At 35.5% G+C, this 15,957-nt stretch overlaps 1 protein-coding gene across 1 annotated transcript; it reads right to left on the reverse strand.

Moving 5' to 3' along the window:
• Window positions 1-13,643: 13,643 nt before the first annotated feature.
• LOC134718348 (uncharacterized) lies at window positions 13,644-14,693 on the reverse strand. Its single transcript, XM_063580845.1, has one exon. The coding sequence runs from the start codon at window positions 14,691-14,693 to the stop codon at window positions 13,644-13,646; it is 1,050 nt and encodes a 349-aa protein (XP_063436915.1).
• Between the last annotated feature and the right edge of the window lie 1,264 nt (window positions 14,694-15,957).

Below are 15,957 nucleotides of genomic sequence, written 5' to 3' on the forward strand. Positions count from 1 at the left end.
ATTGGACGGTTTTGATAGCTTCCATGTACCACTCGGATATTAGGGGAGTAAAGGGCTGGACATTTGATTTGGACTTCTGCCTAGACTCCGTCTATATATTGGACGGTTTTGATAGCTTCCATGTACCACTCGGATATTAGGGGAGTAAAGGGCTGGACATTTGATTTGGACTTCTGCCTAGACTCAGTCTATATATATTGGACGGTTTTGATAGCTTCCATGTGACACTCGGATATTAGGGGAGTAAAGGGCTGGACATTTGATTTGGACTTCTGCCTAGACTCAGTCTATATATATTGGACGGTTTTGATAGCTTCCATGTACCACTCGGATATTAGGGGAGTATAGGGCTGGACATTTGATTTGGACTTCTGCCTAGACTCAGTCTATATATATTGGCCGGTTTTGATAGCTTCCATGTGCCACTCGGATATTAGGGGAGTATAGGGCTGGACATTTGATTTGGACTTCTGCCTAGATTCAGTCTATATATATTGGCCAGTTTTGATAGCTTCCATGTACCACTCGGATATTAGGGGAGTATAGGGCTGGACATTTGATTTGGACTTCTGCCTAGACTCAGTCTATATATATTGGACGGTTTTGATAGCTTCCATGTGCCACTCGGATATTAGGGGAGTAAAGGGCTGGACATTTGATTTGGACTTCTGCCTAGACTCAGTCTATATATTGGACGGTTTTGATAGCTTCCATGTGCCACTCGGATATTAGGGGAGTATAGGGCTGGACATTTGATTTGGACTTCTGCCTAGACTCAGTCTATATATATTGGCCGGTTTTGATAGCTTCCATGTACCACTCGGATATTAGGGGAGTATAGGGCTGGACATTTGATTTGGACTTCTGCCTAGACTCAGTCTATATATATTGGCCGGTTTTGATAGCTTCCATGTACCACTCGGATATTAGGGGAGTAAAGGGCTGGACATTTGATTTGGACTTCTGCCTAGACTCAGTCTATATATTGGACGGTTTTGATAGCTTCCATGTACCACTCGGATATTCGCAGATCTTCCATGTGCCACTCGGATATTCGCAGATAAAAGATTCTCAGTCTATATATATTGGCTGGTTTTGATAGCTTCCATGTGCCACTCGGATATTCGCAGATCTTCCATGTGCCACTCGGATATTCGCAGATAAAAGATTCTCAGTCCCAAGTTATACACACAATTATCAAGACTTGAACAGTAACTTGGTAGCTGTATACACTTTTCTATTTTACGTCTATAATCCAACCGTTGTTTTAATTGTGACTGGTCTGAGAATCTACACACTTCTGTATATTTTCAACATCGGCACTCCTTTATTCCCTGTCAATGATTTCAAATAAGGGTAAAAAAATTGAGCAACAATATGTTGATGACCAATCTCTGGTTCTCTGGTTCACTGGTTGCTTTTTTAAAGGGGCATTAGCTGTCAAGTTCATGTTCACCGATTTGACTCAAATTCTTAATTTAATTTATAACATACTTTAACGGTTATCTAAATAACAAATTTCTGAAATAAACAACGAACAAAGCACATACTTGATAATATTTATCATTATTCGTGTGTATTTAAATCTAGACGCCTTCTTATAACTATCTACATGACTTCCGAAGACTGCAAACGGGCACATGACTAGATAGAAACATAAAGCAGGGCCGTAACTTCATTAAGGCAAAGGCCTCATTTTTGAAATTTCAAAAAAAAAGATAAATAGAATACGACTACATGCGATTTGATTTTTCTAGGTCCGTTCTTCCGTCTGTTCGGCCTTGGGTTAAATGATTTGGTCAAGGAAGTTTTGATGAAGTTGACGGGTAGTCTAATTGAAACTTAGTGCACGTCTAACTGTACTGCCAAATTAGAGTCTTGATCCGAAATTCACGGTCCACTGACCATAGAAAATATTGGTAAGAGTGTGGCATCCATGTACTATGGATGCATTTATTCTTTTTTTTTATATATGTATTTCGTAGCTAATGCCCCTTTAAAAAACAACGGCGTATTTGTGATACGATTCCTATACGATAATGTTACTAAAACGATGTCTTTTAATTTTGATGTTATTAACCTTGATTTAGAATTTTAAGACTTTGATACAACATATTATTGTAACGACATTTCCTAATGAGAATTAATAACTTGAGTGTTTGTCTGTATGGGTAAAAATGGTTTATTTCTGGCCATGATTGACTGATCTATTGCATAACACGATATATCACTCGTACAAAAGAGTGCGTGCGGTAAATCGGCTATAAATATTTTGACGATAAGAATGTCGTTAGCGTAAATGTTTTACAATGGTGCTGTGGCGGGTCGAGAGAATTACCCAGCATGCAGTGTGATTATGTTTATTTACATTGGTTAAAGATTCAGTGCTTTAATTACACTGATTGCTTTTTAATGGCAACTTAATACTTTATTTTCGTAAAATTCACACAATGCTTCATTGTGTCGAATGACAATTGATTTATATGATTGTTAAAGTTTGCAGTGTAAAAAGGGAAAAAAAGTATTTAAACAAGTGAATTAAAGGAAGGAAACTTGTCCATAAAACCTGACAAAATCAAACGGTACACTATATCAACTAACGGTACACATAGAAACAGATGTCAGTAGATTATACCAACTATCGGTACACATAGAAACAATCGTCAGTAGATTATACCAACTATCGGTACACATAGAAACAATTGTCAGTAGATTATACCAACTATCGGTACACATAGAAACAATCGTCAGTAGATTATATCAACTAACGGTACACACAGAAACAGATGTCAGTAGATTATACCAACTATCGGTACACATAGAAACAATCGTCAGTAGATTATACCAACTATTGGTACACATAGAAACAATCGTCAGTAGATTATATCAACTAACGGTACACATAGAAACAGATGTCAATAGATTATACCAACTATCGGTACACATAGAAACAATCGTCAGTAGATTATACCAACTAACGGTACATAGACACAATCGTCAGTAGACTAAACCAACTAAAGGTACACATAGAAACACTTGTCAGTAGATTATACCAACTAACGGTACATAGACACAATCGTCAGCAGATTATACCAACTAACGGTACACATAGAAACACTTGTCAGCAGATTATACCAACTAACGGTACACATAGAAACAATCGTCAGTAGATTATACCAACTATCGGTACACATAGAAACACTTGTCAGCAGATTATACCAACTAACGGTACATAGACACAATTGTCAGTAGATTATACCAACTAACGGTACACTTAGAAACAATCGTCAGATTTACCAACTTACCGTACACATGGAAACAATCGTCAATAGACTATACAAAATTACGGTACACATAGAAACAGCCGTCAGTAGAGTATACCAACTAACGGTACACATAGAAATAATTGTCAGTAGATTATACCAACTAACGGTACACATAGGAACAATTGTCAGTAGACTATTACAACTAACGGTATACATGGAAATAATTGCCAGTAGACTATAAAAACTAACGGTACGCATAAAAACAATTGTCAGTAGATTATTTCAACTAACGGTACACATAGAAACGATCGTCAGTAGATTATTCCAAATAACGGTACACAAGGAAACAATTGTCATAGTCTTGAAATGTTATAGACCCTTTTCGAAAAAAAAACCCAGCATAATGGTAGGAGAAGGGGAATTTATCAACGACACAGTCTCTTGCCAAAAATTAAGGCAGAAAGCATTACACGTGTGTTTAAAGTGACATTTTATATAGTAAGGTTAGCAGCAGAATCATTCTGTATTTAAATAAGCTTGGATTATTCCTCAGGTATTGATTACAATATTATAAGACCGTTTGTTCGATACCGTGCGTTTTCTTCTGTAAATTAGGTAACCATATATAGGAGGGAGAGACCAGTTCGCGCCAAAAATGCGTCATTTTGCGCCACAACATTTTCTCTCCAATGCTACGTTTGCGCCATCTGTTTTTTAAAATTGCATGGTATCATTTGCGCCAAAAATAAAACATGCAATTGCGCCAATTAGAAGAAAAATGACTTCCCTCCTCCTTTTTTGGACTTGGAACCAGCAGTTAACACGGCAACTGATTGTTTCTTTTTCTGAAACATACTTTCTTCTTACTGCTGTTGCATGGGTTTTTCCAAATTTAATGTAGGTAGTGCCTTGTAACTTCATTTTATTGCCAAAAAGACAAACATTGAAGGATGAAATGCATAAAACAGTTCAATGTAATTCTTGTGGAATGCTTCTGCTCCATTTCTTTTCTTTTGGTATATCTTGTAATAAATATTCAGCAAAGCAGAAAGATTTCTTAGCTGTCCGTACATGGACTGTCTAATTCATTTCAAGTCATTTCATTTCTCTCCAGATGCTCATCTTCATATCTCCGAACATATGATACTTTTTCAGCCAAAAATAAAAATAAATTATAATCATTAATATTCATCATGGTAGATATGGGTACAGGTAAATTGGCGCAAATGAGTTCCGAATAAAAAAGGGGTGTCCAACTATATGTCCCCATTCAAATGCATTGATCGGCCAAAAAAAGGGGGTTCCAACCCCCGGAACCCACCCACCCCTGGATCCGCCACTGCATGGTTACAAAAGATAGCACACGCTCCCACTCACTTATAATCATGTCTGAAGTGGACAAACTAGTTGTGGTTCGGTACAAGTTCCCTTTTCTACCCCATGCTTGAAATCTTGTGCCACAACGAGTTCAGAGTTGCTATCAAGCGCTGGAGAGTACCTCAATACAAGGTTTCTTAATTTATTAAAGTGTTATTTATGACCCAACATGCATTGTAATATTACTAAATTGTGCTGTGTTTGATGTTGTCTATTTCACTCTTATAGCAGTTGATCACCTGTTATATTGAAGTAAAAACACGTGCTTTTCCTTCGTTTAAATTGTTTTGAAATGTGCACCTTGGCTGTTTTTAAAGTAGAAGAAACATCATTTAATAGATGTTTTGTAGAATATTCTCGTTAAAAGTCACTAATTTACGTTGTAAGTTAAGAGTTGATCGTTACGCTAAATTTTAAATAAAAGTAGAAATTAACACTCGTTTATCGAATCTAGTTCTTCGTTTATTTTACGTACATGTTGAGAGAAAATTGTTAATCTTGTACAAATAATCGTTTGTAGGATATTGGTACAATTCATGTTGAGGATTTATTTTTCGAAAATTTCGTGAAGAAAATGATATGCATATGAATGTCTCATCACTGGCAAGGAAGGCTGTAATTGTATGGTCATCTCTTCTTGGGCTTTAATATGGTACTTTTCCCGTTAAGAATATACCAAGGTCACGTTTACAAACTGTCTTAGGCCACCAGGTTACTTTATTTTAGACGACAGGTCGCAGGGACGCCCCCCCCCCCCCCCCCCCCCCTTGCCTTCCTTTTTTACCGTGGCCAGACCCTCTTCTTTCAATGTCCCATGTCTTTGATATATATATATATACAGATTGACTCCATACTATTACTTTAATAAATCAAATGCAATCAAAAGTTCGTTGCCATATAAACTTTGTGGCAAGAATACAGCTGCAAAATAGGTATACTATAGATAAAACAAATATAAATACACAATCAACTTTTATTCAGTAAAAAGTCCAGAGTCCCCCGCCGTTAGTTCCAATGACTTGTTATAATGTATGTATACGAGATGAAATATATTAACTTGTTTATCAGGTCTTAAATTCACTTTACAATACAATATGTAACATAATGTGGTATGTTCCAATGAGACAAATCTCCACCCAAGTCACAATACATGTAAGAAGATGTGGTATGTTCCAATGAGACAACTCTCCATCCAAGTCACAGTTTGTAAAAGTAAACCATTATGTATAAAAATAAGATGAGGTGTTATTGCCAATGAGACCACTCTGACTCTTCACCAGAGAACAAAGGGCATAGAAGTTAACAACTTTAGGTCACCGCATGGCATTCAACGATGAGCGAATCCCGTACCCAAAACATAGTTTTAATAAACGTTTACATGTTTTATTTGGAGAAGGCTTTAAATACATGTACACTAAACCCTTTTATTTGTTCCACAACAAATACAGAGAAATGTTTATATACATCTTTATGTCTTTATTTGATATACAATTATAGGTAAACCTTTACAAATCCATTGATTTATTCAACTGTAAAACTTACATGCATATATTTTATTGAAAATAATTTAAAAAAATTGTCATATCTGTGAATTACGGAAAAGTTTTACGTGCATCATTTATCAATCATTTTGGCACACAAAGATAGATAGATATATATATATAGGTAACTTAACTTTCATATAAAAATACATGAAAATCGATGAATTAGAACTTGTGATATTTGTCCCTGAACTGTCACAATATTGATTTAACGGTGACACTGATAAATAACCTAATCAAAACATTTTAACTTCAATGTAAAATCACATTCTTTTAAGTGAAAGATGTTGACAACAGATGTTTATCTAATACATTAGTATTTATGATTTACAAAGGTTTATCTAACAACCTATCTTTTCCGACGGTGCAAGACCCTAATGGACAGTAAAGGTCGTTGAAAACACCTCGTCAAGTCAGATAGTCGTACGCAATTTACATATATAGATGATACTCCGTAAATATACATGTGCATGTCACAAATGATAATATTTATTAACGGGTTGGCTTAAAATTCAAAGTTCCGATTGTGAAAAGAGCATAATAGTTATGTTTTGAATACTAGTATTACTATATTTATGTTTAAGATTTTTAGATTATCGTTGATCATCTCAACGAGATTGATTTTGTCGCTTGAGCTGGTACAGCGAAAGTGAGAAAAGCAATCGAGTTGAGATGATCAATGATAATCTATTTATCGCTATTTTACCTATGACGACGTTGTCAATTTCATGTCAATTTCGTTAGCAACGCCACGTGCCTGCTTAGTTTCTAGTGATAATTTTTCCATCTCAAGCGAGAAGCATGATATGAAAATTATCACAAAAAAAGATCAAAAGAAAAATGCACAAAATAGCGATAATAGGCTATATTCTAAACTTTTAATTTGAACTATAAGATTTACACAAAATCAAATAGAAATTGTTTCTGTGATACCATGTTAATACTCTTTTCTAAATTTTAAAGATGGTATAAATCTTTAAGTGATTACTCTCGAGAGTTTCATGGACTGGTACCTAGTAACTTTATTTGCTGGTATCCTGTCCTCTCGGCTCTTTTCCACTTAGAGTATTCGTGCAGTCACTAAACTGACAATTTGTTATGCTCCACTAAGATGCACTATTTTTTCGGACTGCATACGTCCGTTCGTCTCGCTTGAAACTAAGTACACATGTTTGTTATGATATGATCTTTCTAATTTTAATGCTAAATTAGAGTTCTGACCATTCACGATCCACTGAACATGGACTTATAGATCGAGTGGGGCATCCGTGTACTATGGACACATTCTTGTTCAAAACTAGTAGATTCTTCATCATTACGTTAAACACAAACACAACCCCGATTTGGCAAGGTCATACGTAAATACCATCTTATTTCAAGTATATTTTGATATTATATATCATATTGAGATCTGTCGATATTTATTCATCAATTTCTTTTATTAGCAACCCAGTTAGGTGTAATCGTGAAAGTTGGGTTAGTTCGTTTCTTTATCATGTTCATGCTTAACGACGCTGGTAAGAAAACTTCAGGATTTGACCACGGGACCGCTGGAACATTCCTCGTCTACTCGTCTTTGAGTCATGCAAAATATTGTGTCCGAATATTGTGATATGTTTTCCTGCGAACTGTTAGTGTTACCTTGTGAACTTTTTCTAAGGGGTGGGGCCCTCTGACCGACCTAAGAGGGGGGCCGCTCTAGTCATGCTTCAATGATTCCCTATATAATCAACCAATTTTTTCCCACGAGGGCCCCCTGGATCCGCCTATGCTAGCACAGAAAATAAATCCAACTTCGCTACAGTCTGTATATGCTTGTCCCAAGTCAGGAGCTTGTAGTTGTCGTTGGTTTATGTTTGTTATTTATATAATTTTGATAAATTGCTTATAAAAAAATTGGTTTTAAGTTTATATTTTGATGGGACCTTTTAAAGCTGACTATACGGTAACGTTTGTTCTCATTGTTGATTACGATTGCCTGTAATGGCTTTTAATCCTGTATTCCACTTCATTTCCACTTTAGTGGCAATCATACCGCATCTCCTTTTTTTTATAGAGATCGGATTGCGAAAAGGACACCAACGACTTTTTTTGCACAAAAAATATTACAAGTTAAACCAGTTGTATACTATTTAAGTAATGAACGTTTCAGTATAACTTTCGACGGGTGCCACATGTGGAGCAGGATCTGCTTACCCTTGTGGAGCACCTGAGATCACCCTTAGTTTTTAGTGGGGTTCGTGTTGTTTATTCTTTGGTTTTCTATGTTGTGTCATGTGTACTATTGTTTGTCTGTTTGTCTTTTTCATTTTTAGCCATGGCGTTGTCAGTTTGTTTTAGATTTATGAGTTTGACTGTCCCTTTGGTATCTTTCGCCCCTCTTTCACGATGAATTAAAGTCGCAAGATTTTTTAGTGAAAATAGCCATATTGATTAAACTTACTGTGTTATTAATCATAAGAGAATGGAAGGACGTAAGCTGCTGTATATGACTGATTGCAGGGAGAGAATGTTCATTTTTCGAATTATCTGTCTATAGTAGGTACCAGTGCACGCGGGTTGATTGATATTGTTGTAGTACTATCTTAATCCTAGGCATATAACATATGTTGAGTTATTAATATTTCTGTACAAATCAACAGTTTATACAGTAAATATGTTTTGTTTTCCTTCGTCTAAAAACAACCCTGCTGTGACGTAGTCTGCGTCGGAGGTATGACGTACCAATCTATAGGGTTTCGGTCTTAAAGTGAGTGCAATTCTTTGCTACATGACGAGAGGTATAGAACCAAGTTATGTTAAAAGGAGGCAACATATATACCGAAGTGAGGTTTTTACATGTAAACATTTTTCAGTCCAACATATTTTCAAATTAAGAATCACTTTATATTTAAGGAATTTAAATCCATTTCAACATTTTTATATTCGAGCGTCACTGATGAGTCTTTTGTAGACGAAGCGCGCGTCTGGCGTTAATATAAAATTTCAATCCTGATATCTAGGACGAGTTTATTCATTTACTTTTGTACTCGTCCCCGATAATGCCTGAAATATTTGCCATACAAATAAAACAGTAATCAATCAATCAATCAAACATTAAATTCACTTTTTTTGCCGCTGACTCCATCTAAATTAAAATCAATCAATCATAAAGTCAATTTACTTGTGTTTATCCACTCTATAAAAATAAATAGCAAACAATCTCTTTAGTTTTGCTGCAAACCATTTATACAATAATCAATCAATCAATCAATCAATCTGACTAGATGTCATTGTGATGTACTACATGTATATAAAAATAATTAAGGTGGTAACTAACACTACAGGGAGATAACTCTGTAAAATCAACAGAACATTTTTATGACGTTGTGCTGTTAATTAAGGGAATATTAACCTTCTCAATGATCAAAATAAGTGTTTGTCAAACTGCTATATAACCAGTGTATTTTTTTCTGATTAAACGGTTGGTTCAAATTGAAAATTTTATATTTTTGTCAAAGGATCAAAATTTGTAGAAAAATAAACGAGCCAAATAAATTTTAGTTAAGGTGTCGGGTACCACCTTTAACGACCAATCAAACATTAATCAATCAATCGCCTTAGTTTTGATGCACTCCATACTAATATAACAAAGTTAAATAACAAGCGACCCCATGTGTTTGACTTTGTACTATATATGATAATAAAGAAGCAACATATTTATCATTCATTTTTTATATATGGTTACAGATGTGTGTATTGTAAGAGGCTAATTGAATACATATAGTATTTGTAACATTGACTCATGTCGTCGGTAAGTTATTTTTTTTTATCTTGTAAAATTGGAGCTGCACAAGAAAGTGTTTGAATTCCTCGGAATCATTATTACATGTTTGAAAATACAAATTAACATTTAAGGAGGGTTTGAAAATTGTAACTGACATAGTTACAATTTACTATATTTAGTTTTAATATGGGGAAAAGTTTTATGATGTAATGCTCTTTCGTTGAAAGTGACTATAGTAGGGAATAGTTTTTGAAATAAGCTTAATTGAGTCAATTAGTTCTAGATGCTAGAGTAAAATAGTATTTAGTTGAAATATTCATCAATTTACCTTCTATAGTATAACCATAGATATAATAGCACTGAATATATCTATAGTATAAGCATAGATATAATAGCCCTGAATATATCTATAGTTTAACCATAGATATAATAGCCCTGAATATATCTATAGTAAAACATTATGTAATTTTATCAGATAATTGTGGATCTTTTGTCAGGAAACAGTTCTCTCCGTAGACAGGTCATGCATCAACCTCAACTCTCGCGAGATTTCTGAGAAATGTTACGCATGTCAAACATGCAAATATGAATATTACAAATGATAATGGATACCAGTGCAATGTTTACGGTTCTATATTACCTTTGATCCTAGATACGCAGTAAAATATGTTATATCTATCTTAATTGATTTTGGACAATATCTAAATTGATTTTGAACAATATCTTAATTCATTTTGGATAATATCTTAATTGATTTTGGACAAAATTTTTCGCAATATCTAAAATTGAATTTGTACAAAAGTCGAAAAGTACTGAGCAGCCGGCTTAAACTGTTAAAAGACAATAGCTGCCTGGTACATGTACGAAATGTAATTTAATCATTTATTGCTCCACTTTGACGTAATACAAAAAAAAAAATATGGGAAAATGAACAACGACCATGCATGATAAGAGTTTTCTGCTGTATTAAGAATTTAGAATGTCTGAATCTGATATATGGAATAAAATACCGATATTATAATGTAAGATTTTAAACTAAATTGTCCATTACCAAAACATTTATTTGATCAATATTAATGCTTTGTGAAAACATCTTTAAGGCACATGTCTGGAGCATTTTATAAATGTCACAATTGTGAGGTCCATTGGGATGTAGCATTACGAAACAAGTCATTCTAACTTCTGGTCTGGTCCTTATATAGATAATTATAAATGACAGTTGTACATATAGACTAATATTTAATATGTATTTAAAGGGAAGATTTGTAACGTATATGAGTATATACTATATAGATATATTTGTTAATTCAGTATTTATCAGGCAAACTTCCATTGTGGTGTAATACCACCATTGATTTTCCTCAAGTATAGTCTTTCTTGACCTTGCACTTTGCAGAATTTATCTGTTTCATGAGCAAAGTGTAATCCTGACAACATTTCACATCCTGTTCAGTACTATAGACAACATCCTGTTCAGTACTATAGACAACATCCTGTTCAGTACTATAGGATGTTGAGTACTATAGACAACTCCTGTTGAGTTCTATAGACAACTCCTGTTGAGTACTATAGACAACTCCTGTTCAGTACTATAGACAACATCCTGTTCAGTACCATAGACAACATCCTGTTAAGTACTATAGACAACATCCTTTTCAGTACTATAGACAACATCCTGTTCAGTACTATAGACAACATTCTGTTCAGTACTATAGACAACATCCTGTTCAGTACCATAGACAACATCCTGTTCAGTACTATAGACAACATCCTGTTCAGTACTATAGACAACATCCTTTTCAGTACTATAGACAACATCCTGTTCAGTACTATAGACAACATCCTGTTCAGTACTATATACAACATCCTGTTCAGTACTATAGACAACATCCTGTTCAGTACTATAGACAACATCCTGTTCAGTACTATAGACAACATCCTGTCCAGTACTATAGACAACATCCTGTTCAGTACTATAGACAACTCCTGTCCAGTACTATAGACAACATCCTGTTCAGTACTATAGACAACTCCTATTCAGTACTATAGACAACTCCTGTTCAGTACTATATACAACATCCTGTTCAGTACTATAGACAACATCCTGTTCAGTACTATAGACAACTCCTATTCAGTACCATAGACAACTCCTGTTCAGTACTATAGACAACATCCTGTTCAGTACTATAGACAACTCCTGTCCAGTACTATAGACAACATCCTGTTCAGTACTATAGACAACATCCTGTTCAGTACTATAGACAACATCCTGTCCAGTACTATAGACAACATCCTGTCCAGTACTATAGACAACTCCTGTTCAGTACTATAGACAACATCCTGTCCAGTACTATAGACAACTCCTGTTCAGTACTATAGACAACTCCTGTTCAGTACTATAGACAACATCCTGTCCAGTACTATAGACAACATCCTGTCCAGTACTATAGACAACATCCTGTTCAGTACTATAGACAACTCCTGTCCAGTACTATAGACAACATCCTGTCCAGTACTATAGACAACATCCTGTTCAGTACTATAGACAACATCCTGTCCAGTACTATAGACAACATCCTGTTCAGTACTATAGACAACATCCTGTTCAGTACTATAGACAACTCCTGTTCAGTACTATAGACAACATCCTGTCCAGTACTATAGACAACATCCTGTCCAGTACTATAGATAACATCCTGTTCAGTACTATAGACAACTCCTGTTCAGTACTATAGACAACATCCTGTCCAGTACTATAGACAACATCCTGTCCAGTACTATAGATAACATCCTGTTCAGTACTATAGACAACATCCTGTTCAGTACTATAGACAACATCCTGTCCAGTACTATAGACAACATCCTGTCCAGTACTATAGATAACATCCTGTCCAGTACTATAGACAACTCCTGTTCAGTACTATAGACAACTCCTGTTCAGTACTATATACAACATCCTGTTCAGTACTATAGACAACATCCTGTTCAGTACTATAGACAACTCCTGTTCAGTACTATAGACAACATCCTGTCCAGTACTATAGACAACTCCTGTTCAGTACTATAGACAACTCCTGTCCAGTACTATAGACAACATCCTGTCCAGTACTATAGATAACATCCTGTCCAGTACTATAGACAACTCCTGTTCAGTACTATAGACAACATCCTGTTCAGTACTATAGACAACTCCTGTTCAGTACTATAGACAACATCCTGTCCAGTACTATAGACAACATCCTGTTCAGTACTATAGACAACTCCTGTCCAGTACTATAGACAACATCCTGTTCAGTACTGTGACGGATGGGTTAACTAAAGTCTAGACAGGCAGTAAAACAACGTCTGGTTCGTTTGATCGTATAATCTGAACTCAATATAGCAACATGATACATAACAATAGCACAACGTTAACAGAAGATAATGATGACGTTAACAATGTGAATGGAAACGGCGTTAAAAGAAGTGTTAACGTTTGACGCGTAAGTTAAACTGTCTCTAAATCACCGACATACTCGGGGCCACCAGATGCAATGTCCATTAGCTGTGATATATAGTGGCATGCGGAAAGCACAAAAATAGATTGATCTCACAAATAATGAAAAAAGGATTAAATTATTATTTACGTAAAAAACTCTTTGAATTTACAGTCTTTTCACAAATAAGAAAAATTTAAAAGTCTGTTCGCACACGTTAGTTTCTTCGTTCACTTCGTCTCAGATAACAGTCCATGCTGTTGACTTCTAATGGGTAGAGTTTCGTCACGGGTCGATTTGTAATTCCTGATTTGGTACGCACCATAGCGACGCGTACTAAGCCGTCCTTGCCTTTAATAGTGTCCTGCACAACTCCAAGTTTCCAATGTACGCGCTTTGATTCGTCGTGTATCTGAACGACATCGCCTTCTTTAATCTTCCGAACGTCGACTCCAGCTCTTTGGTGATATTCTCGCAATGAAGTAAGGTATTCTCCTTTCCATCTCGTCCAGAAATTCTCAATCAATTGTCTCTGTCGTATCGTTTGATTGTTCAAGTTTGTGTGTGTTAATTCACAAACATTTAGATTGTCAATATCACTATTTGACGATACATACGGTAAAGTTGTTATTCTTCGTCCATGTATAAGATGGGATGGTGTAAGCGGCTCCGGATCTCTGATATCTGTTGAAATATACGTCACTGGTCGATCGTTGAGTGTGGCTTCGATCTCTGTTAATACGGTCCTTAGAGTCTCGTCGTTAACATGTGCACGTCCTAATACTTTCTTAAGTGATGTTTTTGTTAAGCCAATCATTCTTTCCCACATGCCCCCGAACCATGGAGCTCTATTTGGGATGAATTTCCATTCAATGCCATAATTCTGAATATTTTCTTTAACTTTTTTAGAATTGCAAAGTCGTGAAATTTCGATTGAAGCAGCTTTAAATGTTAACGCATTATCTGACATCATAGTTTTCGGCACTGATCGTCGACTTACAAATCTCCGGAAACACAATAAAAAAGATTCTTCGCTGAGATCGTAAACTAATTCCAAATGTACTGCTCGAGTGACAGCACATGTAAATAGGCAAATGTAAACCTTCGATTCTTCGTTGTGTCTGTTTCTTGTCGTTAACGCACCTGTGAAGTCTACACCGGTGATGCTAAAGGGTGTGGCATCTTGAACTCTCTCTTTTGGTAATGGTGGAATTTCTGGTGCGGGATAAGATTTTCCGATTACTTTTCGGCACGTTACACATTTCATCAATATAGATTTGACGCACTGTCTTAATTTCGGAATCCAAAATGTTTGTTGTATGTATGCTAGAGTGATATTTATTCCTGAATGTAGTGTATTCTCATGTGCTTCTAACACTATCAAATGTGTGAGACGGTCCTTTGCCGGTAACAGATATGGAAACTTGACTGTTTCTCCTACTGTCGCATTGTCTATTCGGCGGCCACCACATCGTAATAATTGCTTTTCGTCTAGAAAGAGCTTTAATTGTCGCACAAGTGTTTTACGTTTTGTAGAATTATCTATACAATTTATTTCGTCACTAAATATTTTACCTTGTGTATATCTTATCCATAGGAATTTTGCATTTTTTAATTTCATCACTACGTAACAAATCTTTCTTTCGTTCAGTTTCTGTTGCTTTGCAGTTTGTTGCGAATCTCATTACATATGCGGTAATGCGGGTTAGTTTTCTATAAGAATTGTACCGTTCGATATCTATGATTTCTCCTATACCAATACGTACATTTTGATTATTCTCCATAGTTTCAATTTTGTCATCGTTCTCCGATATTGTTGTACATACACTAGACGTTACATTGTTTCCGTTCCATGTCGGCCAATCTTCTTTGCTGTTTAACCATTTAGGTCCACTAAACCATATTTCGTTCTGTTTCAGTTCTTCAGATGTTATACCACGTGTAAGTAGATCTGCGGGATTGTCTTTCGTAGGGCAGTATCTCCATACATTATCTCCACACAAACTTTTAATTTCTTCAATTCTGTTTTTGATAAATTGTCTCTGTGGTTTTACGGATGAAAGCCAACTAAGTACGATTTGACTATCACTCCAAAATTGTATTTCACTGAAAGTTTCTGGAAAGTTTTTGCAGATATGATCAGCAAGTCTTGCTCCAATTACAGCCCCCATAAGCTCTAGTTTTGGTAAAGTTATAGTCTTGATAGGCGCAACTCGATTCTTTGCCATTACTATTGTTGGTTTTCTGTCATACAAGATGTACGCGCATGCGCCGTACGCATGAGTTGAAGCATCGGTAAATACATGAAGAGTTGGTAATTTTCTGTTATTCTCGTTCTGTGTTTGAGTAGAGCTAGTTTCATTTGATTTATTTTTCTGTTTTGAACTTGATGAATTGCGTACTTTTGTCAAAATCCGTTCTATATCTAAAACATACCGATCTGAGTCTTCTATCTCTGCTTCCATGTTTTCCTCTGCAATCTCCTCTAATATTTCATTATCAAGTTCCGAAAGAATATCCCTCTTTTTCTT

This window comes from Mytilus trossulus, chromosome 5, assembly GCF_036588685.1.
Source record: "Mytilus trossulus isolate FHL-02 chromosome 5, PNRI_Mtr1.1.1.hap1, whole genome shotgun sequence".
NCBI classification, from domain to species: Eukaryota; Metazoa; Mollusca; class Bivalvia; order Mytilida; family Mytilidae; genus Mytilus; species Mytilus trossulus.